The following is a 22,846-nucleotide window of genomic DNA, read 5'->3' as shown; positions in this document are numbered from 1 at the left end:
GCAAGGCCCAGTGCCGCCTCCAGCCCCGACCGCTCAAGGGCAGGAGCGGAGCTCCCGGAGCTCCCCCAGCCCCCCCGCCCGCACCGGAGCCCCCCCGCACGGGTCCTCCCCGCACTCACCCGGTGCCTCCCAGCCCCCGCACGGCCCCGCCCCCCGGCGCGCGGAAGCGGAGCCTGGCTCCGCCCCCTTATAGCGTCACGGCCGGGGCGTGGCCTGTGGGGTAGGAGGGCGTGGTCATATGGAGAGGGCGTGGCCATGTCATGCAGGGGGCGTGTCCCGGTGCGGAGGGGGCGTGTCCGGGCGTGGCGGTGCCGCCGGGTCCCTCCGCCATGGCGGCCACCGGGGTTCTGCCCTTCGTCCGCGGCGTCGATCTCAGCGGCAATGACTTCAAGGTGCGGGGGGGAAAGGGAAAAGGTGGCAGGGGAGGGGGAAGTGGGGGAGAAAGCCCGGCTGCAGGCTCTGGGGGAGCCTGGTCCTCCCCACGGCTCTGTCAGGCCCGGCCCGGCCCAGTCAGGCTCCGCTCTCCCCGGTACCGGTCAGCTGGCGCTGGGCAACATCCGCCAACCCAACTCTGGGGCCCCAGAAAGCCAGGGGATGTTGGTCCTCCCAGAACCTAATCCCATAGGACTGGGTGAACGTGACCCCCAGGTCCCCATCCCCTGGGACTGGGCGCTCCCCATCCCACGGGACTGGGTCGTCCTGAGCCCTCCGGTCCCCATTCCATAGGACTGGGCGATCCCAGATCCCCATCCCATGTAACTGGGTGAGCCCTACGTGCCCCTGGCCACACAGGGCCGGTCAGACTGGGGTCCCCACATCCTCACCCCATGAGGAAGATGCTCTTCTCACCCTCCTCCTCCTCCTCCTCCCGGCAGGGTGGTTACTTCCCGGAGCATGTGAAGGCGATGAGCAGCCTGCGCTGGCTGAAGCTGAACCGCACGGGGCTCTGCTACCTGCCCGAGGAGCTCGCTGCCCTCCAGAAGCTGGTGAGCAGCACATTTTGGGCAGGGGATGGGGTTCGATGTTGAGAACCGGGTGCCTGCCAGCCTCGTGGCTCATCGGCGGATGCTCTGGTGTCTAATAATAGGGCTGAGCTACGACGTGTGGTTAAAATTGGATGGGGGAGCTTTTAGGAGTGGGGTTGAGACAGCCTTGTACTTGGTTTCACCTTGTTTTCCTAGAAAACCAGACTAAAACCCATGCTTACATCCTCTGCCCTTTAATAGAAGGGAAGGGTGAAGGTTTTAGTATGGGGAGAATTAAGCTTCTGGGTTGGGTTTTTTTTCCCCTCGTCCTTTGCTAAAAGAACTAAAGAGCAGTAGCTGGCAGCTGCCTGGCTTTGTTTTTAGGGTGGCTTCAGTTTTGTGTGTGACCAAAACAGGACCTTGGCAGAGGCCCTGGCTAAGCTTTGCTTTGGCAATGTCCTGCAGCAGGTTATGGATGTGGTGAAATCAGTGTCAGCCAAACACAAAGCTTTAAACACTGCCAAAAGTCCTCATCACAGCACTAGTGAGTGGGGAAGAGCTCCCTGCTGCTGGGAGCCAAGCTCCTGCCAGCTGCTCGGGGACTTCAGACCTCTCCATCAGTTCCTCATTTTCCTGAGGAGGTCACAGCCATGCTGGGGATGCCCCAAAGATGACAAAAATTCCCCCCTGGATCCTCCTCCAGCTGTCCAGTACCCACGACTTCCCGGTATGGATCACCCAGGGAGAAGTGTTTCAAGGACTGGGGTCTCTTGGCTTGGGGACAGTGTGGCACTGCCACAAGCCACTTCAGTAGCAGCCCAGAGCACCCTGAACCTTGGGGCAGGGCTGGGGTGTCTCTGCCCCAGGGAAGGAAGGGTGTGGAGGCAGCCATGGACACGCTGGGGCCAATCCACCAGTTTCAGACTGGGGGCATCCCAGTGTAGGTCAGGGCTGAGCTCACCCCACACCTTCATGAGCCCCTGGCTCTCCTGGGACTGAGGAGCCCCCAGGTCAGGGTGGGCACCTGCTGCTGCCCCATGCAGCCCTGGCTCCTCTTGCTGGGGCTCTTCTGGGTCTCACAGAATTGCCATGGTTGGAAAAGACCCCTAAGACTGCCAGGTCCAACCGTCAACATCCCCTTCCCCAGTAAAATAAATCAAATATATTTACCAATATCTGCATTCCCACAGGAACACCTCTCTGTGAGTCACAACAGCCTCACCACACTCCATGGTGAGCTCTCAGGCCTGCCCTGCCTCAGGGTAAGTCCCCCTTGTGCTTCCCACCTGCACTGTGTTCCCCAGACACCTCTTGGCTGCTTCTGGGGACACACAGCAACAGTCCCTGGCCACCCCGGGGGGCTCAGGAGTTGTGGAGCTGGTGGGTGGCTGCAGTTGTGCCTCTCTCACCCCTTTCAAGGCGATTGTGGCTCGTGCAAACAGCCTGAAGAACTCAGGAGTCCCTGATGACATCTTCCAACTGGAGGATCTCTCCGTGCTGGTAGGTGTGGAGCCTCCTGAGCCAATGAGAGTGGCTGTGGGAAGGCTGTGCCTCCAAAGATGGTCCTTGGTCCTCAGTTTTGGGTGTTGTTTGCTGGGTGTGGGGCAAAGGGTGATGCCTGCTTTGCTTTCCTGCTTGCCCCAGGACCTGAGCTACAACCAGCTCACTGAGTGTCCCCGGGAACTGGAGAATGCCAAGAACATGCTGGTGCTCAACCTTGGCAACAACAGGTGGGTCTGGGCCAGGGCAACCACCTCCTTCTAGCCACAGCCACCTTCATCTATCACCCCTTTCGCTCTGGGTTCTGCTCTCTGTCTTTCTCTGAGGGAAACCCAGGGCTAGTGCAGCTCCCAGGCAGCCCTGAGGATCCCTTATGTCCCTCCAGCATTGAGAACATCCCCAACCAGCTCTTCATCAACCTGACGGACCTGCTCTACCTCGACCTGAGCAACAACAAGCTGGAGAGCCTCCCACCCCAGATGAGACGCCTCGTCCACCTCCAGACCCTCATCCTCAACCACAACCCCCTCCTGCACGCCCAGCTCCGGTAAGGCCTCCTTTTCCCAGCTGGATCCCAGGGTGCTGGGGAGCAGGTCCAGCTTCCTGCTTCAGCCCTGATGCTTTCTCTGCCCCGTGGTTCTCCATGATCCACAGGCAGCTCCCAGCGATGTTGGCCCTGCAGACCCTCCACCTCAGGAACACCCAACGCACGCAGAGCAACCTCCCCACCAGCCTCGAGGGCTTGGTGAACCTGGCAGGTAGGGCCAGGCCACCCAGCCCCACGGTGCCTGGGGCTCTCCAGGAGTTCCCTCAGCCCTGGTGTGGGTCTGGCATCACCCCGTTGTCTTCTCCCAGACGTGGACCTGTCCTGCAATGACCTCAGTCGTGTCCCCGAGTGCCTCTACACCCTGGGCAGCCTGCGGCGCCTCAACCTCAGCAGCAACCAGATCATGGAGCTGTCTCTCTGCATTGACCAGTGGACCCAGCTGGAGACCCTCAACCTGTCCCGCAACCAGCTCACCTCCTTGCCTGTATGTCCCTGCCTCTACATGGTCTCCCTGCCCCTGTCTCCGTGCTGCCAGGTTCTCCCTCACCCCACCATCTCCTCCTTCCCCAGTCGGCCATCTGCAAGCTGACCAAGCTGAAGAAGTTGTACCTGAACTCCAACAAGATTGACTTTGATGGGATCCCTTCAGGCATCGGCAAGCTCATCAACCTTGAGGAGTTCATGGCAGCCAACAACAACCTGGAACTCATCCCTGAGAGCCTGTGCAGGTAAAGGAAAGTCCCCAAAAGATCTGCTCTGTCCTTCAGAGGGTATATAGAGGCTATGTGGGTGTCTAGCTAGCCTGGCCCTTCACCAGCATCATCATGTTCCACAGGTGCTCCAAGCTGAGGAAGCTGGTGCTGAACAAGAACCGCCTGGTGACACTGCCAGAGGCCATCCACTTCCTGACAGACATGGAGGTGAGAGCCCACCATCCCCTCCACCTCAGGCTGGGTCCACCACAGCCCCAGCGTGCCCCTAGGGTCCCAGGGCTGTAAGGTGGGATGGGGTGAGGTGAGGATGGGGGGTCTTGGAACCAATACATGCAGTTTGGCATGTGGTTCAGCCCAGGCAGGTGGTGGATTTGGGGCTCCCTCCTCAGCCCTTCACCAAATCCCAGGGCGTTCTGGAGGTCTCCCACCCCACACCCTGAGTGTCCCCACTGAGGTCCCTATCAGCCCGTGCTTCAGAGCAGTGAGATCTCCCGTGTCCTCCTTGCCAGATCCTGGATGTACGGGAGAACCCCAGCCTGGTGATGCCCCCGAAGCCGGTGGATCGGACCTCGGAGTGGTACAACATTGACTTCTCCCTCCAGAACCAGCTCCGCCTGGCTGGAGCCTCCCCGGCCACCGTGGCAGCTGCTGGGGCAGGTAAGTGTGTGGGGATATTTGGGGACAGTTCCTGCCTCGGGCAGCACACTGAGAAATGAGCCATGCCCCATGGGTGTCCTGGCTGGCTCTCACCTGTCCCCATGTCCCCAGGGGGTGGCACCAAGGACCCGCTGGCCCGCAAGATGCGGCTCCGGCGGCGCAAGGATTCTGCCCAGGATGACCAGGCCAAGCAGGTGCTGAAGGGGATGTCAGACGTGGCTCAGGAGAAGAACAAGAAGATAGAGGTAGGGTCTGGGGTGGGAGTGGGACCCCAAGCAGCACTGTGATGCCCCTGGCCCACCCAGGTGCTGGCAGGGACCCAACTGTCCCCAAGTTCCTGACCTGTCCCCGTCCCTGCAGGAGAGCAGTGAGGCAAAGGCACCGGACCTGAAGACCCGGCGCTGGGACCAGGGCCTGGAGAAGCCTCAGCTGGACTACTCAGAGTTCTTCAGTGAGGATGTGGGGCAGCTTCCTGGCCTCTGTGTCTGGCAGATTGAGAACTTCGTGCCCACGCTGGTGGATGAGGCTTTCCATGGCAAGTTCTATGAGGCCGACTGCTACATCGTGCTCAAGGTACCTGGGGAGGACCAAGGGTCACCAACCTGTGGAGCTGTGGCCATCCCATCTCACACCCTGTCCCTCCTCAGACCTTCCTGGATGAGAATGGCTCCCTCAACTGGGAAATCTACTACTGGATCGGGCAGGAGGCCACGCTGGACAAGAAAGCCTGCTCTGCCATCCACGCTGTCAACCTCCGCAACTACCTGGGGGCCGAGTGCCGCAGCATCCGGGAGGAGATGGGGGACGAGAGTGATGAGTTCCTCCAGGTGAGGCTGAGCCCCAGCTCCCCCAAAGCCCCCAAGTCCTGGCTCTCCCACCCTCACCTCCTCCCTGACTCCAGGTCTTTGACAATGACATCTCCTACATCGAGGGTGGCACAGCCAGCGGCTTCTTCACCGTTGAGGACACACAATATGTCACCAGGTAGCACTGGGGACAGGGGCTGGAGGCATGGGTGGGGTAGATGGTGCTTCATGTCCTACCATGGCTGTCCCCCACCCCAGGCTGTACCGTGTCTATGGGAAGAAGAACATCAAGTTGGAGCCAGTAGCACTGAAAGGAACATCTCTGGACCCTCGGTGAGCTGACCCTCACTGGTAGTGTGGGAAAAAGGTGCTGGCAGGGTCTACCCAGGACATCATAGCTGCAGCTCTGGGGTGGAAATTGGCCATGCCAGCACCTTTCTGTGAGGACGTGGGTCCAAAGCCTGCTTTGCAGCCCCAGCAGCTGCAGTTCCCCGCTGTGCAAGGACCCTGGGGTGGGTCGGGAGGGTGCTCATCCCACCCTGCACTCTCCTGACTGTCTTCTCACCTCTGTGTCCATCAGCTTTGTCTTCCTCCTTGATCATGGCCTCAACCTCTTCGTGTGGCGGGGGAGCCAGGCCACGCTGAGTGGCACCACCAAGGCCAGGTAGGGCTGTTCGGGGGGGCTGGGGGTGTGGGGGAGCCCACCCACCATCTCACCCACTGCCACCACAGGCTCTTCGCCGAGAAGATCAACAAGAACGAGCGGAAGGGCAAGGCCGAGATCACGCTGCTCACCCAGGGCCAGGAGACCCCCGATTTCTGGGAGGTGCTGGGGGGGCAGCCTGAGGAGATCCGCCCCTGCGTTCCTGATGACTTCCAGCCCCACAAGCCCAAGCTGTACAAGGTGGGCAGCTTGTACATGGGGGTGGTCCATGGGGACATCTGCACTGCCAGGACCCTGCAGTCATCCCCCTCACCCGTGTCCCTGTCCCCTCTGCAGGTTGGCCTGGGCCTGGGCTACCTGGAGCTGCCCCAGATCAACTACAAGCTCTCAGTGGAGCACAAGAAGAGGCTGAAGGCTGATCTGATGCCAGAGATGCGCCTGGTAGGATGGGGCGGGGAAGTCCTCCCAGTCTGACCAGTGAGACTGGTTTTGGGCCCCCTCTGCCTCCAGCTGTGCCCCGGGGAGAGAGCGATGCTCTACTTTTCCCCGGGAGCAGGCAGGGTGTTTTCCAGGCAGCAAAGCCCCCAGGTGCCTGACCCCTTTTTCCCTGTGGTTGTCCCCCACCAGCTGCAGAGCCTGCTGGACACCAAGAGCGTGTACATCCTGGACTGCTGGTCTGATGTCTTCATCTGGATTGGGAGGAAGTCACCGCGGCTGGTGCGGGCAGCGGCGCTGAAGCTGAGCCAGGAGCTGTGCAGCATGCTGCACCGGCCCAAGCACGCCATGGTCACCAGGAACCTGGAGGGCACTGAGTGCCAGGTAGGGCAGAGACCCCCAGACAGCGGTGTCAGGGAGAGAGAAGTGGGCACAGACCCCCTGGGATGGGGTGCTGGGTACAAAGGAGGGTGCCGTGGCCTGGGGTGCGTTACCTCAGTTAGTGCTGGGCCATCTCACCTAAACCGTGTCCTTACCTGGAAAGGTTGGGCCAGATGATGCTTGAGGTTCCAAGTGGGCATCCTATGATTTAGGTCTTCAAGTCCAAGTTCAAAAACTGGGACGATGTCCTGCGTGTGGATTACACCCGCAACGCCGAGGCGGTGCTGCAGGAGGGCGGCCTGGCCGGCAAGGTCCGCAAGGACGCCGAGAAGAAGGACCAGATGAAGGCTGACCTGACAGCACTCTTCCTGCCCCGACAGCCCCCCATGCCCCTCAGCGAGGTAGGGTTGGGGACCATCCTGTGTGTCCCCTTGTGGCGTGGGGCTGGGTGGCCACTGACGGAACATGTGGGTCCACAGGCAGAGCAGCTGATGGAGGAGTGGAATGAGGACCTGGATGGCATGGAGGGCTTCGTGCTGGAGGGCAAGAAGTTTGCTCGCCTGCCTGAGGAGGAGTTTGGCCACTTCCACACCCACGACTGCTACGTCTTCCTCTGCAGGTGACACTCAGTTTGTCCCTTCCCCAGCGCTGCTGGACCACCTTGTCCCCCTGTCTCCCTGCCCAGACCCTCAACCTGCCCCAGCCCTCACATCCCTCATGTCCCTTCCCTCACTTCCCCTCCTGTCCCTTCCCTCAGGTACTGGGTGCCAGTGGAGTATGAGGAGGAGGAGGAGGAGAAGAAGAAGAAGGGGGAAGGCAAAGGAGAGGAGGGAGAGGAAGAGGAGGAGGAGAAGCAGCCTGAGGAAGATTTCCAGTGCATTGTCTACTTCTGGCAGGGCCGGGAGGCCTCCAACATGGGCTGGCTCACCTTCACTTTCAGCCTCCAGAAGAAATTTGAGAGTCTCTTTCCTGGCAAGCTGGAGGTGACCCTGCTATGCAAACTCCTGGGGGGGGTGACACAGGGGTCCCCCAGTTCTGCCCTGTAGGCTAGGGGCAGGGGATAGCAGCAGAGATGGGGGGTGGAAGCTGGGGCTTTGGGTTGTCTCCGTGGCCCTGCTGACCCCCCACCCTTGGCCAGGTCGTGCGCATGACCCAGCAGCAGGAGAACCCCAAGTTCCTCTCACATTTCAAGAGGAGGTTTGTCATCCATCGGGGCAAGCGGAAGGACAGGGCCAGCCCACCCCAGCCCAGCCTCTACCACATCCGTACCAACGGGGGAGCCCTCTGCACCAGGTCAGCCCTCCCGGGGATTGCTGGGGGCCAGGCAGCACCCATGGGTGCCAGGCTGCTCAGGAGGTACCTGCACAGCTGCCAGATCTCGTGTTGACTTTGCCTCCTGGGCTCCTTTTCTAGGTGCATCCAGATCAACACAGACGCTGGGCTGCTCAACTCCGAGTTCTGCTTCATTCTCAAGGTACTGCTCATGGCTCAGCACCCTCAGGGGTGCTCAGCTGCTTGTCTCCTCCCTGCTGGGGCAGCCTTGACTCTGGGCTCTCCCACAGGTGCCCTTTGAGAGCACGGACAATCAGGGAATCGTCTACACCTGGGTGGGCCGGGCAGCTGACCCCGACGAGGCCAAGCTGGCTGAGGACATCATGAACCAGATGTTTGATGACTCCTACAGCAAGCAGGTGAGCAAGGGGGGCACACTGGGGCTTGGTGCCTGCTTACCTGGGTGACAGCGACCACCAGGACAGGGGACAGCTATGCTCAGCCCTGTCCTTGCAGGTGATCAACGAGGGAGAAGAGCCTGAAAACTTCTTCTGGGTGGGCATCGGGAGCCAGAAGCCCTATGATGAAGATGCTGAATACATGAAGCACTCCCGACTTTTCAGGTGGGTCCTGGCCCAGAAGGGGCAGCTCTGGTCTGTGCTGGTTCCTGTCCTCCTGCAGTGCCCTGAGCTGTGCTGGCCTTCACCCCAGGGCTCAATCCAGAGCAGGTCTCCCCGTGCCAGGCAAAGCCACTTTCCAAGCTCCACCCACCCACCTGGGAACAATCTGTGCCATCACATACCTTCCTTCTGTTTGAGCTGAGTCCTAACAAACTCGTGCCTTTGATGCAGCCCCTTTCTGGCTCTCCCCACAGGTGCTCCAACGAGAAGGGCTATTTCTCTGTGTCAGAGAAGTGCTCCGATTTCTGCCAGGATGACCTGGCTGATGATGACATCATGCTGCTGGACAACGGGCGGGAGGTGAGCTGGGGGGTGAGCTGGGAAGCTGTCCTGGCTCCAGGATCCTCTTCCAGCTCCATCAGCTGAGCCCAGCTGCACATCTGTCCTTCCCCCAGGTCTACATGTGGGTGGGCACCCAGACCAGCCAGGTGGAGATCAAGCTGAGCCTCAAGGCATGCCAGGTAGGACCTTCCCTCCTCCCTGCTGCTACGGAGGGGAAGATTTGGGCATCTCCATCAGCCCTGGAGGCGAGCACCAGCCCTGGAGGTGGGTGAGGGCTGGGGACCCCCATGGCTGTGTTGCCCCTCCCAGGTTTACATCCAGCACATGCGCTCCAAGGACCCCACGCGTCCCCGCAAGCTCCGGCTGGTGCGGAAAGGCAACGAGCCCTGGCCCTTCACCCGCTGCTTCCATGCCTGGAGCGTGTTCCGAAAACCACCTGCCTAAACCCTAAACAACCTCGGGGCACCCAGAGCTCCAGCCACAGCCCCCCCAGACTCCCTGGGACCCTGCGCTGCTGCACACGCCTGCCCCCAGCTGCTTCTCCCCAAGCTGGGGACAACAGGAGCACTGGGGCTGAGCCTCTGCCCCCCCCTTTTCTCCCACCAAGAGGCCCAGCTCAGCCCTTGCCCTTCCCCGGGGGAGTTGTATGGGGTGGTGGGGGGATCCCTGGTACACGTCCCTGGGGCTGCTGCTGTCCCAAACCAGTGCCTGCAACTGGAGGACAGGGGAGTTTCCCTGCATGGGCAAGAGAATGCTTTGCTAAAGAGGCAGGAGGGGGGGGGTGTCTCAGCCCTCAGCCTTACAGCCAGCCCCACTGGGGGGTAGCACAGGCCCCCCCATGTCCCTCCCAGCAGAGGTGAGCCCCTGGTATTTTATTTTATCAATAAAAGCTGCACTTCTCACCCTGAGGCTATGCCAGGTTCTGACTGTGCCGTTCTCACTCAAACCCAAAACATTAATTCTCCCCACCCTGATCCTGCCCCTCTCAGGTACCCACCTGGCTCCAAGCCCACCAGCCAAGGCTCCCCAAACATCTGCAGCCCAGGCAATTGATATTAAATGCTTTATTTTTCAATATTAAAAACCAGTATTTTTAATAACTAAACAATGCTAAATTCATCTTACCAAAAAAAAAAAAAAAAAAAAAAAAAAAAGAATGAGGTGGGGGGGGGTGGGTCTCTCTAACAGGGACAATTTACAGCCCTAGAGCCCAGCCCCCCAGCCACACATGTACCGCAAGGGGGGTCCAAAACGGCCCTGGCACCCCAAAATTAGAGAGGCAGGTGCCACGCTGGGCCCCAGAGCCACACAGGGACAGTCCCAGCATCACCGCACCCCCTGCAAGGATGAGCCTGGACTGGGGCACCCGGGGTGGGGGATTTGGCACAGTGAGACCCCCGGGTGGGGCAGGGGCAGCCTCATACCCCATTTTCCCATCTCCACCAGCACCAGCACAGAGCAGGGTTGGGAACCAGTGTCCCATCCCACGTCATGATCCCATCCCAAACCCACCCGTGGCAGGAATTAGTGTCAGAAATGAGCAGCAGGCACGGAGCCCAACCTGGTGAATAGCCCTTGGAGAAGCCACTAAGAGAAAAAGGCCACCTGTGACCCCCCTCTGTGCCCCTCCCCAGGCTTTTCAAGCCCTCCAGTGCCCACCTGGGAGCCAGGGGGTCCATGCTGGGAAGGAGAGGGTCCCTTTGGGGCAGCTGGAATCAGGGGAGGGGGCTGTAAACTGCAGGGGGCCGGGCATGTAAACACAGACCAGAGAAGGGGGGGGCCGTGCTGGGGGCTCCCAGCCCCCCCACCTCCCCGAGGAACCATAAATGGGGGTGGTGGTCCATGAGCCCCAGCCCACCCTGTGGAGCCGGGGAAGCAGCAGCATCCCCCGGGAAGGGGGCTCTGGAGCTGGGGACAGTGACACTCGACCGTGTGTATATAAAAATAAAAACAAAACAAAACAAAAAACAAAACAAAATTATCTTCCCCGGGAAGAGTTTGTGCACCAGGATCCCCAGCTGGGGGCCAGGGGGGCCAGGCAGGGAGGTGCAGGGGTTGTTAGAGAAGAGGCGAGTCTACGTTATGTGGGGAGGGGGCGTGGGGGGGTCCAGTCGAGTCGCGCGTCCCGGGAATCCGAGCACTGAGATGGGCTGAGGGGGCCGGCGATGCCTGTGGGTGACACAGCCCCTGAAAAGGAGGGCCTGGGGGGGACACGATCCCCCCGTGGTGCCCGCCATGGCCATGCCCTCCCCCCTGATGGAGGGGGATGCTGGGGTCCTGGCTCTGAACCCCATGGCACCCCAGCGTTTGGTGCAGGGCCACCCATCTCCATGCCCACCCCAGGGACCACCAGCCCCTCACTCACCTCACTTGATGAGGATCCCTGTGGGCCGGGCCTCCTCCTCACTGGCGTTCCTCAGGTTCCTCTCTGCTTCCTCTGAGGACCTGGGGAAGAGCAGGGTGAGGGGTGGCCGGGGGAGTCACCACCACAGCCCCTCAGTGCTGGTTACACCGTTATCCCCCTCACTCACGCCAGGAAATCCTTCACTTCCTCCACGGTGATGTCCCCAGTGGTGTCCAGAGGGTTCTCCATGCTGCTGTTGGGGGAGTCGATGGGACCAGGAGAGAAGGTGGCTGGGTGCTCCTCGGGGGACCCTGGGGAGCCACGGGGACAGGAAGGCTTGGGGGGCAGCCAGCGTGTGTGGCTGGTGCCCACGCAGAACCCAGAAGGACGTGGGGGGTGTGGTGGGGACGAGGTCACTCACGGTCACTGTTGGTGGGAGAGTGTTGGTCCTCAAGGCTGTGTGGGACGTGAGTGCCATTCGCCTGCGGCAGCTTCGGTGACACTGTTGAGCTGTTGCTGCAAGGAAGTGTGGGGAGAAGTTAGTGCTCTAACTCAGTGGGGAGCTGGGGGGTGCAAAGACCCCACATCCCCCTGGGATTCATCCCACCTGAGGCAGGTGGTGTCCTGGAGCCGGGCCACCTCCAGCCGGCACAGTGGCTCTGTCACGTTCCTGGCGCTCAGTGAGAAGCGCTCAAACTCGGATGGTGAAATTAGGTAAAAACCTGGAATGGGGCGAAAACAAAGAGCCTCAGGGACCCCCCACGGGGCTGCAGCTGAAGATGGATGTCCCACTTACAAGGGACATGAGCCCCAGCACAGGGCTGGTGGCCTCACCCTGGCCATGCTTGGTGAAGATGCAGGAGGCAATGCCGCTGATGTCCTCCTTGCGGATGCAGCCGTAGTGGACCTGGGGCCGCAGGCTGGGCACGGTGAAGATGTGGATGTCACCCAAGTTGGTGAGACAGGCCAGGCAGTTCTCCAGCCTCTCCTCAGAGCTGGCACTGGCCAGACTGACCAGGGCCACCTTCCGCACCCGGCAGCCCTCGTGTGCTGTCAGCTTGAACTTGGTCTTGGCGCTCACTTTGGGCAACGTGAAGACCTGGGGGGAAAAGAGGAGCCAGGTGCCAGGGGGAAACAGCAACCTGGATGGTTGTGGGAAGCACTTGAGCAGCCTCCCACCATAGAAGCCCTTCCCCTCGGAGTCATCACCCTGGGGGCAAGCACAGGAGTGCCCAGAGACCTGGCTGGTCACTTCCAGCCCCACCCTTGTGCCCGGGGTGATGAGAACACCCACAGAGAACATGGGACCTGTTGTGGGGGGGCGAGTCCAATCCCTGCTGCAGCAGGACATCAAGCCCCATGCTCACCTTGAACTGCTCCTCAGAGGAGATGAGCATAGAGTGGCTGCCCTGCATGTCAGGGGCCTTGGCCAGGTCCCGTGAGACCTCGTAGGGCTCAGGCAGGGGGTTCCCCCGTCCATCCAGCACCGCGATGGCCACCACCGGTGCCCGGTGCATCAGCTGGATTTCCTTCCCCAGCACTGCCTCCACTGCCCGCTCCGAAAACTTCTCCTGCGAGGGCACCTCCAAGGCGTAGGCGAACACGGAGCCTGAATTGGTCCCTGCCCACATTGTGGGGCCGTGGTGGGCGGCTGCGGGGATGAGAGGAGCATCAGAGCCACCTCCCCACGGCGTGGCACCAGCCAGACCCAGCTGAGAGGCTTCTCCTGGGGAGGGGAGGGGGGGTCTCACCATCTCGGAGGAAGGTGTCAGCGAAGTAGAGGCACCGCACCACCCCTGAGAGGGAATCATCGGCTGAGCGGGGCTCGATCCGCCGCTGCACCGGTGTCATCTCCACCTCAGGGGGTCCCACCTGCTCGGCCAGCTGTGCATTGGCCTCCTGCACCTGGAGAGGGGGACATGGGGGTCAACCCCTGCCCAGCAGGGATGAGAAGCGGCTGTGGGGACCCCATTCCCTGCCCACCTTGCTGGAGGGGCTGCTGGCATTGAGCCTCTTCTTGCCGGACACGCGGCTCTTGCGGATGCGTCGGAAGGACTGCCGCAGGGACTTCTTGAGGGACTTCACACGGGACAGGGGACCCTCCATGGCCAGCGAGTCATTGGGGTGCAGCGTACACCTGTGGGCATCGATGTCACTCAGCACCCAGAGCGATGTGGTGGGAGGTCTGGGGTGTCCCTGGCACCAAGATTCCCCTCCATACCTGGCCAGCACGGGGTTGCGCCGGTAATAGTCGAAGAGTCCGAAGCCGTGGCTGGTGCCAAAGGCCACAAGGTTCCACTCGGAGTGGAGGGTGACGGCGGTGACAGCGGCGGGGGGCACACACTGCACCAGCACGCTGGGCTGGAAACCGGGGGCGAAGGACAGGGGCCCATTCCGGGGGGCCAGCCGGTCGTGGCCCTTCCAGGTGAAGCCCTCACGGTCCTGCAGCAGGTCCACGGTGGCCACGCTGACCGCATGTTCCGACTTCTCGTCGCTCAGCTCCATCACCAGCACCTGCAGGGGACAAACATGGATGGTGGGGGATGCATGCCAGCCTCCCTCGCCCCACCTCGGGACAGCCACCCTGCTGCAAGCTGTGAGCTAAACCTCATGGGTAGGAACCCTTGATGCAGAGCATGGGGGGCTGCAGGGTCTGTAGCCCTCCCTGTGCTCTGTCTGCCCAACTGGGAAGCCGCAAACCCCAGACCAGTTTGAGTTAGAAGGGACCTTAAAGATCATCCAGTCCCAACACCCTGCCATGGTCAGGGACAACTCCCACCAGACCAGGTTGCTCCGAGCCCCATCCATCCTGACCTTGAACACTTCCAGGGCTGGGGTAGCCACAAGTGAGAAGGTTCTGGGCTCTGCCAGCCTACCTGTCCTGCTGTGCCAGCCACCACCATCTTGGCCGTGTACTTGCAGAGCGCAATCTTCTGCACGCCCAGGCGGGGGTCGTCGCTGTAGGGATCAAAGCAGCCCACCTGCAGGAGGGAGGAGGGGGACAGGACTTCATGCAGCTGTGGGGGCAGCTCCCCCCATGCACCCACACCCTTGCCCCCCCACCAGCTGGTGGGTACTGGCTGTGGAGCACGGGCTGCTCTGGGCATCATGCCCAGGAAACTTCTGTCCCCCTCCTCCCCACCAGGGCAGACCCGGGAGATGGGACACGTGGAACAAGTGTCCCTTGTGTCCCCGCAGGGCGTCATGCCACAGCTGTGCCCCGAGCTGCAGGACACATCCTCGGGATGGCTCCAGCTGTGCTCAGCTCCAGGCTTGCCCCACCATCCCAGTGCTGGGGGAGGCAGGGGGGTAGCAGCAAGTGTCCCCCACCCATCTCAGGGGACCTCACCTTGCGGAAGGGTGGCCACTCCTCCTCGCCTGCCTGGTTGAGGCTGTCGTTGTGCTCACAGTCTGTCTGGAAGATGCCGGCGGTGCCCAGCTTGTAGAGGGGCTTCAAGGAGACCCCCGAGGCGTCCCAGAACCGCACTGTACCGTCCTCGTGCCTGGTGGGGGGGGACAGGACGGGGAGGCCCTGTTAGTGTGGGGCCCTGACATCTGCTCGACTAACAAGAGCTGCCTGTGTGCTGGGAGCCACCGTGCCAGAAGAGGGGGGGGACACAACACAGAGGGTGACACACTCCTGCCTGGCCATTGAGCTGAACAAGAGGGGGGCAGCTCACCCAACAAGAGTGGCTGAATCCCCACCCCACAGCACTGAAAGAAAAGGCTGAGGATGTACGTGTCCCTTCAACAACTCATGAATTTGGGGTTTTCCAGACCCACCTCCCCGCTGCCAGGCCACTCACCCGGTGAGGAGAAGGCCCCTCTGTGTGGGTTCTTGTGCCAGGTTCTTCCCCCCATCGATGGGCCAAGCCTGGAGGAAGGGATGGAGGGACTGAGGCTACTCATGTGGAGCAGGAGCCACCCCTCCACCAGCCCACCCTAGGGGCCTTGGGGACCTCTCCTCCTCGCCAACCCCATTACTCACAGCAGAGGACTGCCGGGGGCTCTGCTGCTCGCCGGCGCTGACGATTCTCTCCCAGAGCTTAAGGGGCACGTTGGAGACATGGCAGGAGCAGGTGATGGCAGAGGAGTGGAGAGGTGCCAGGTAGGGGGCAGGGATGGTGGGCCAGCCTGGTGTCTGGAGGTCGATGGCCACCAATTCTTCTTCCACCAGCACCACAAGGGCACGGGGGTTCTCAAAGCCTAAGGAATGGAGGAGATGGTTGCAGGGAGCTGAGATACCCACCACCACCTGCTCCCTGGGGTGGCTCTGGTGGTGGACCCACCTCCCTCAGCTGTCTCAGCACTCTGCACAGTGAAGAAGTCGATGACACGGGAGGTGAAGTCGAGCGTGGCCAAGGTCTGGCCTTGCAGCACGCTGACGCAGTGCCGGTCACCATAGCTGGCCCGTGGCATCCCCCCACTGAAGATGATGAAGGGGTTCCTGCAGGGATGAAGCAGCCTCCATCAGAATCCTGACTCTATTGAGCATCTTCCCCACAGCCCAGGTCCCCTCCTGCCATGCCCATCACCAGCCCCCCCACCCCCCATGCTGCAGGGACGTACCCCGACTCACAGGTCCGCCAGAGGATTTTGCTGATGGCTTTGCAAGGGAATGGACCTGAAACAGCAGACACCAACCCCACCATTGCAACACCAGTGCCAGGATGGGGTGATCAGCCCTCAACCCTAAATCTCCCCTGCTCCATACCATAGGGGATGGTGGACATGACAGGCTGCTGGGTCCTCTGGCTGGTGCCACTCACAGCCCACACCATGTACCCGCCATCGCTGTGGGAGCTGACGATGCTCTTCCCACTCTGTTCCCAGGCCAGGCTCTCCAGCTGCTGCGGGGACACATGAGGGGCTTGAGATCCAGGATGGGACACACACACACACAAGGCCACGACCCTCGTAAGCCCCCCTGCCAGCCCCAGTACCTGGTTTCCCAGGAAGAGGTGCTGGACAGTGCGTGTGCTCTGCTCCCAGAGAACCACCAGCCCCCGGCTGTACCCGATGAGGAGTTGGCTGCTGTCCCGTGGGTGCTCCTGGATGGATTCCACCGGCCCCAGCGCCTTCCCGCAGCGGTAGTCATCGGGAACACTGCATGGGAGGGGAACAGGACAGGGTCAGGGAGGGCTGGGGGTGGTGAGGAGCAGGCACCAGGCTGGCAGGGCTCACCTCTGCAGGACTTCATCTGGGAAGAGGGTTTTGTCCTCCAGCAGCACCAGGGTGGGCAGGGTGAGGAAGTACACTGCACCCCCCTCTGTGCCCAGGCAGGCCACCACGCTGGAGGATGTCGGCAGGACCACTGTCACCCGTGTGATCCCAGGAGAGCAGCTGGGGTGGGGAGAGAAGGGGGGGGCTGCATCAGCCCCACACTGCATCTAGGGGAGCAGCGGGGAGACCCCAAAACTGCCCTGCATCCCCATCCCCCTGGCCCAGGAGGACAGGGCCAACCTCCATGGCAACAGCAATTAGAGCCATTAATCTTCCCCCAGGTCCTGCCAGCAGTTATAAAAAGCTCAGGGCTGCATTTCCCAACCCTCCCCCCACCTCGAACCCTGATACATCCCAGTCGGGATCGGAGGAGTATCCCAACAGAAAAACCACCACCACCGAAGGGACCTTGGCCACCATCCCGCCTCCAGCCTAGACGGCTGCTCCCACGCGCCATTCCCAGCCGGCAGTGGTATCGCTCCCAGCCACAGCCCCACAGAGAGGGGGGGCTGGGGACCCCCCCCAGGCAAGTACTTAGTGCTGTCGGACCCTGGGCGTCCTGGGAGGCTGAAGCTGCGGGTCTCTTCCAGGTGGGAGCAGCCATCCTTCTGGCAGACCTCCCAGAGGTGCAGTGTGTTGTCATCCAGCAAGGAGAGAAGCCAGCCCTGGGGAAGGACATTGGGGTGGGTGAGGGGCTGGAGGGGCTGCCAGGAACAACCCCACCCTCCCCAGAGACAACCACCTACCTGGCCAGGGAGGAAGTGCAGCTGGGTGACAGTGGCTGTCTCTTTGTGCAAGCCCGTCAGCTCCACACCTGGTGCTCCATATCTGGGGGGCCCGTCAAAGAAGCAACAAGAGTAGAGTCCCTCCAACCACAAAGAATGCCCGGACCCCCCAGAAAATGACCCCCCAGGTCACAGTTCTGCCAGCAGGAGCCAGCTTAGCCCCACAGAGGGCCAGGTCTGAGCATCCCTGGCAGCACCCCGTGCTGGAGTGAGCCTGAGTACCACCATCCCCGGGGCTGGCTGGGACCCAGCGAGTGCTTCCAATTGGGATGCTCCAGGTCAGGATGTGGCCGGCACGTGGATTGGATGGGTGTGTGAGGGCCAAGCCAGCTCCTTGTTCTCTGCCACCCTCTTCTTCCGAGGCGCCGGCAGCAGGGTGGGGTTCGGCATGCGCCGGCACAGCCTCACTCACCCGACTGGTCCCGGCTCCTCATCCGGCGACGCGGCTCAGCAGGAACCGGGGCAGGACCTGGGCGGCAGCTCCAGCACCCCACGGTGCACCCTGACACCCCCGGACCCAGCCAGCTGCTTCCCCCAGCCTGGAGTTAGCTGGTGCATGGCACAGCCGTGGCTCAGCACACCATATGCTGAGGGCTTCTAACCCCTGTGGTCCCCAACCCCGGTGCTGCCGGCACGGAGAACTGGCCCGGCGGCTCTGCCCGGACCGACAGGCAGGAGCTGTCTGGCAGCACCGGGCACAGCCAAGACAGAGTCACCGAGGTTTCAGAGAGGCCACACCAGGGGGTGTGCGGGGGGATTCTGTAGGGACAGGGGGTGGCACCCATCCCGGGGGCTTTTCCCACCCAATAGTGCTGCTGACCACAAGACTTGCAGCCCCTGGGGAACGTTGGTGGCACTGGCTCATCACAATGACATTCTGAGCTCAGGGACCCCCAGCTGTCCCAGGGGACCCCCCCAGTCTGTGGCAGCCCCTCAATGCTGGGCTGGTCTGCCACAAAATCCACCCAGCCCAGCCAGGGATCACCCATGGGTGCCCCCACTAACCAGCAGCACCAGTCAGGCCAGCTCCAGCTGCAGCCTTGCCTGACACCATCAACCTCCAGAAGCATCTTCTTGGTGCCAACCAGAGTGTGGTCTGATGGCCACTGGCAAGACCACGACACTCCAGTGCCAGCTCTGAGCTGGGTACCACCCAAAAACGTGCCCATGGAGGATGCGCAGCCCCCCGCCACAGGGGCTCCACAGCCCCTGGGGGAAGTTTGGTCCTGGGGTGACTGGAGCCAGCCCCCCATGGCAGAGCAGCCGGCGACATCGCGGCTGGGCTGGCACACGGGCGGCCTCGGCAGGGGAAGAAAAAAAAAAAAAAAAAAAAAATCAAACCACGCCATCTTTGTGCTCGGGCAAGCTGCCGGCTTGGGGGAGGGAGAGCGTGGTGGGGCCCCCCCTCTTCCCAACCCTGACCCCAACCCCGATCCGGACGCAGCCGTTCCCCCCTGCACGCCCACCCCACATTCCTGCGGCGCGGGGCCCCCCGAGCCGCATCCAGCCCTGGCCGCCCGCCAGCAGCCCTCTGAAGTCTCCCTGCACGCCGCCGGCAACAAAGCCCAGCCGGGCCCCGCGTTGTCCCCCGTCCCCTTCCCCACCCCCGGGCCCCCCACTCGGGACCGGGCTTGGTGCCCACTGCAGCCCCTCACCCCGGAGCTGGGCTGGCCAGAGGCCCCGCTGTCCCTCATGGGGTTGATCCAGGGGCATTGTCCCCCCTAAAAGGTGACACAGATGAGGCTGCGGAGAGCAGGAGCTCCCCGGGATAAAGGGGGTGACACTTGGAGGCACCTCCTCGCCTGGAACAGCTGAGTCCTGTTACCCCCCCGACTGTTTTGGGCAAGATGGGGGTTTCCTTCACCACTCCCACCCCAGCCCAGCTGCAGCCCAGCTGGACGGACAGACAGACGCCAGCAGAGCTGGGGGACAAGGTGCTGTGGCAGCAGCACGGCCACGTCTTCAGCATCCCCTCAGGAAGGGGGGGGGGGTGTGCGCGTGTGTTTGGGGGGGGTGTCCTTACCTCCTGGGGGGAAAAAAGGATACAGTTTCACAGCTCCTGCTTTAGTGCCGATGGCCATGATGCGCAGGGCCGGGTCGTAGGCCAGGGCGCTGGGCTGGCTGGGGAAGCCATGCTCCACCGTCTGCCATGGGGACAGGCAGGTCAGAGCCAGGACCCCCCACTTCTGGACCCCTCCCAAGTCCCCACATCTTCCTCTCCCTGCCTCAGCTCCCATCCCAAGTTCCATCACTGTGATGGAGGAGCATGAGGATGCTGCCGTGTCCCTGATGCCACCAAGGGGACCTCTGGGGACAGGGCAATGCCACTTCTCACCCCATTTCCCCTTGACACCCCAAAACAGACCAAACCCCACAGTCCCACCAACAGCTAAAGAGTTGCAGAACCCTGGGCCAACACCTTGAGGAAGAGAGACCCACACACACACACACCTTAAACCCCTGCTTCAGGTCCAGCTCAGCCCTGCAGGCAGGCAGGACCCCCACCACAACATCCCCAAGGGGGTCGACGGTGCCGGGTGGCAGAACCAGGTGAGCGGGACCCACCAGCACCGGGGGATGTCCCAGCTGGAGCCGCGTGCTGCCCGCGGGCACCTTCCCAAGGAAGTCCCGACCGGGTGCATGCCCGGGCTCGTGGCTGGGGAGGGGCTGCCAGCCTGGCAGCGGGGGGACGCGGGGGGCACCCACCGCCCCAGCCCGCGGCCAGGGGACCGCAGGGCTCCCGGGGGAGCAGCAGCCCGGGGGCATTTGGCTGTGAGGCGACGGCGCGATCAGACGATAGGGAGGCAGCCAGAGCCAGACTGGCCGGATCCCGGCCCCGCTCCCTTTGTCTGGGGCGCACCGGGGCGGCTTTTTGCACCCGCCGGCGCAGCCACCCTCACCCCTTCAATGCTGCTCCCCTTCAATGGGACACCTCCAGGAACGTGACAATGTCCCCAGCACACCCAGGGGTGTCTTAGCCTGGCTTGGGGGGGATGGGGGTGAGTTAGTGGATGTTTGTCCCGGTCCCTGTGTCAGCTCCAAGTGGGGTCACCCCAAATCCTGCTGGGACACACCGGAGGATGGTGGCAGGAGTGGGGACGGCAGCAGCAGTGTGGGGATGTCCCAGTGACACTTTAGGTTGGGGACTGGGATGACAGCACCAGCAAACAACCCCCCTCAAAAAAATGCCCTCCCAGCTCGCCGGCACTCCCAGCCCCCGTTGGGGGTCTCAGCTGGCGGCCCCCCACGCCCATCCCTTCCTCCCGCCGCATCCGGCAGGCTGTGCCGGCCCGGCCAAGGCGCGTTCCCGGCCAAATTACAGCAAATCCCAGGCAGATCTGGAGCTCGGGAGGAAAAACAACCGTTAATGGGAGGCAGGTGGGCAGCCGGCAGCCCCAGCACCCGGCTGGAGTGAGCGGGGCTGCCCCCCCGGGACACCCCACCGGGCGCAGACCCCCCAGGGCGCCCGCTCAGGCAGGACCTGGCCAGGGGATCCCCCACCCCAAAAACGGGGGAGGGGGGGCTATCCAGCTGGGCTGAGCCCTGCACCCCAGCCAGACCCTGGCCTGCAAGGGTAAATCTGGGAGGTCGGGACAGGGCTGGGGTGGTGGGTGATGGATGTGACCCCCACCACACCGCAGAGCACCTCATCATCTCACAGCCCAACACCACCGTGAGGTGACCCATGGGTCCTCACAGTGAGTTTGGGCAAACAACCCAGCCCGGGATGTGCCCAAGGATGGACAGACAGACATAGTCTGGACTCTGCCGGGAGAGGGGGGGCTGTGGCTGTGTTCTCCTACTCCCAAGGCCAGGGTAGGAGGATGGTCCCAACATCACAGGGCTCCTGGGACACCGAGCCCTGGGCCTGGCTGAGGGAGGGGTCCAGCCCTGGGGAGGCTGATGAGATCTCTGCCCAGTTGTTTGATGAACTCTGGGGGTGGGCGAGAGGGTGGTGTTTCTCCACCCTGCATAAGGGGGGCAAGGGGGAAATCTCCCCAGTGCCAGTGGGGGAGCCAAGCTGCGGGCCTGGGATGGTTCCCGACCCCCCCCAAGACACAGAGCTTTGGGGTGCCCGCAGATCCCCAGGACTCATGACCACAGCCCTTCCTGCCAACAAAGGGGGTGCAGCCCCCCCACAATTCCAGCCCTTGGGAGAGTTTGGGGTGAGGGACTGAACCCCTCCTACAGGGGATGTTTTAGGGCCAGACACGGGTGGGGGGACCTGGGGCAACAACGGGACAGGAGGGGGGCACAGGGGGGGTCGGGAAACCCCCTCTCTGCTGGGGATGGGGGATGTCACACCGGTGGGGGGGTGGCATCGTGCCCGGAGGTCCCCTCGGGTCCTCGGGGGGGGGGGTCCGCTGCACCCCAGGGCAGCCCCCAAACACCCGGGGAACATCCTGCACCCGGGGGTCCCGGTACCTATCCCGGCGGGGCCATCGTGCCCCTACAGCCTGCACCGGGGGTGCTGCCCCGCCGGTGTGCCCTTACCTCGGGCTCAGACCTTCTCTCCGGGGGTCCCGGTGCGTGGCTCGCGCCTGGGGGGGTTCCCCGGTCCCCGGGGGGGCGGTGCCCCGTGCGCTGCTCCCTTTCTCGGGGGCGGCATCCCCCCCGGGGGAGTGCCGGAGCCTGCACCACCGGGGGAAGCTGCCCGCATCCTTCTCCCGGGGCGCTGCCCGACACCCCCAGTACCTCCCGGTGGTCCCTGCCCGCTCCCCGGTGTCCGCCGCCGCGTCCCCCGGCCCATGCATACCTTGCTAAAAGCGAAGAGGTCGTGGCGGAGACGGTCGCGATGCGGGTCGGCGCCCTGCCGCCGGAACCGAAACTTCATCATGGTGGGGCCCGGTGGACGGCGCGGTACCGGGCGAGGCGGGCGGGGCCGGCGATCCCCGAGGAGCCGGTACCGGTGCCGGTTCGGGGGGTGGCGGTGCTGGTGTGGGAGGAGCCGGTGAAGGAAGAGGGGAGGAGGGGAGGGTCCCGGTGCGAGTCCCGGTCCCGGTGCGGGTCCCGGTACGCGCGCCGAGCGCCGAGCGCCGCGCGCCGAGACCGGGGCAGGCACCGCCGCGGGGGGGCGGGGCGAAACCTTGACGGACAACCCTGCCAACCAATCAGCGCACGACTGCGCGGCACCGCGCGGCGCGAACCCGCCCACCCGTCCTGCGCGTGCGCCGCGCCAGGGGGATGATGGGATTTGTAGTTCCTCACCTCAGGCGCCCTCTGGGGGCGCTTTATTTATTTATATTCTCTATTTTTTGGTTGGTTCGGGTTTTTCTGGGGTTTTGTTTTTTTTTTTTTCAGGGACAACGGGGACACCTCCAGGTTGCTCATTCTGGTCATGTGTCCAACCGAATCATGGGGTGTCCTGGTTTGGGGAGCCTCACAGCCATGGGGTGACTCGATGTCATGGTGGCACCAACACCATTGGGACCTTTGCCCGCAGGGTGCTGAGCACCATTCGGGGCCCTTCTCAGCACCCTGTTGGCTTTTGCCATAAAATATTTGGGCCCTGTCACTGCACCCAGCACAGCCGTGCCTCGGCCCGAATTTGGGGTGAGTCACCCCAGTAGGGCAGGGCCTCTCCTCCCTGCT

The 22,846-nt window shown here is 62.7% G+C and overlaps 2 protein-coding genes across 3 annotated transcripts; one reads left to right on the top strand and one right to left on the bottom strand.

The window, feature by feature from the left end:
* The first annotated feature begins 250 nt into the window (after window positions 1–250).
* Window positions 251–9,810, top strand: FLII (FLII actin remodeling protein). Its single transcript, XM_071760388.1, has 30 exons — window positions 251–392; window positions 876–986; window positions 2,156–2,227; window positions 2,385–2,465; window positions 2,610–2,695; window positions 2,851–3,012; window positions 3,120–3,223; window positions 3,321–3,496; window positions 3,583–3,740; window positions 3,848–3,932; window positions 4,235–4,382; window positions 4,494–4,627; window positions 4,743–4,955; window positions 5,030–5,209; window positions 5,284–5,366; window positions 5,447–5,521; window positions 5,769–5,852; window positions 5,921–6,092; window positions 6,189–6,293; window positions 6,480–6,671; window positions 6,881–7,069; window positions 7,148–7,287; window positions 7,426–7,651; window positions 7,807–7,961; window positions 8,082–8,142; window positions 8,231–8,359; window positions 8,457–8,563; window positions 8,815–8,920; window positions 9,016–9,081; window positions 9,212–9,810. The coding sequence occupies exons 1-30, from the start codon at window positions 261–263 to the stop codon at window positions 9,344–9,346; spliced, it is 3,867 nt and encodes a 1,288-aa protein (XP_071616489.1). The 5' UTR covers window positions 251–260; the 3' UTR covers window positions 9,347–9,810.
* Window positions 9,811–10,953: 1,143 nt separating this feature from the next.
* On the bottom strand, window positions 10,954–22,236 carry LLGL1 (LLGL scribble cell polarity complex component 1). Of its 2 annotated transcripts, none has more exons than XM_071760389.1 (23): window positions 22,011–22,236; window positions 19,301–19,398; window positions 17,216–17,297; window positions 17,004–17,134; window positions 16,431–16,589; window positions 16,190–16,352; window positions 15,961–16,096; window positions 15,816–15,870; window positions 15,536–15,693; window positions 15,235–15,452; window positions 15,053–15,120; window positions 14,596–14,749; window positions 14,123–14,227; window positions 13,468–13,760; window positions 13,230–13,383; window positions 12,998–13,151; window positions 12,614–12,897; window positions 12,081–12,345; window positions 11,854–11,968; window positions 11,668–11,762; window positions 11,434–11,557; window positions 11,268–11,347; window positions 10,954–11,071 (listed from the first exon to the last, which is right to left on the bottom strand). In XM_071760389.1, exons 1-22 carry the CDS (start codon window positions 22,089–22,091, stop codon window positions 11,269–11,271), a joined length of 3,171 nt encoding a protein of 1,056 aa, XP_071616490.1. In that variant the 5' UTR covers window positions 22,092–22,236; the 3' UTR covers window positions 10,954–11,071; window position 11,268. The 2 variants fall into 2 exon arrangements, with proteins under 2 accessions (XP_071616490.1, XP_071616491.1); XM_071760390.1 differs by having other exon boundaries at window positions 17,019–17,134.
* Window positions 22,237–22,846: the final 610 nt, after the last annotated feature.

The sequence above is a fragment of the Heliangelus exortis genome, chromosome 17, assembly GCF_036169615.1.
Source record: "Heliangelus exortis chromosome 17, bHelExo1.hap1, whole genome shotgun sequence".
Taxonomy (NCBI): Eukaryota; Metazoa; Chordata; class Aves; order Apodiformes; family Trochilidae; genus Heliangelus; species Heliangelus exortis.
This window is presented reverse-complemented; position numbering and strand designations above follow the sequence as displayed.

Coding starts and splice junctions, on each gene's coding strand:
- FLII (XM_071760388.1), top strand. CDS start 261: ATGCAGGGGGCGTGTCCCGGTGCGGAGGGGGCGTGTCCGGGCGTGGCG. Junction 5,367..5,446: donor GACACACAATATGTCACCAG/GTAGCACTGGGG, acceptor CCCCCACCCCAG/GCTGTACCGTGTCTATGGGA. Junction 9,082..9,211: donor TGAGCCTCAAGGCATGCCAG/GTAGGACCTTCC, acceptor TGCCCCTCCCAG/GTTTACATCCAGCACATGCG.
- LLGL1 (XM_071760389.1), bottom strand. CDS start 22,091: ATGATGAAGTTTCGGTTCCGGCGGCAGGGCGCCGACCCGCATCGCGAC. Junction 15,453..15,535: donor TGCTGAGACAGCTGAGGGAG/GTGGGTCCACCA, acceptor TCCATTCCTTAG/GCTTTGAGAACCCCCGTGCC. Junction 12,898..12,997: donor TGACACCTTCCTCCGAGATG/GTGAGACCCCCC, acceptor TCATCCCCGCAG/CCGCCCACCACGGCCCCACA.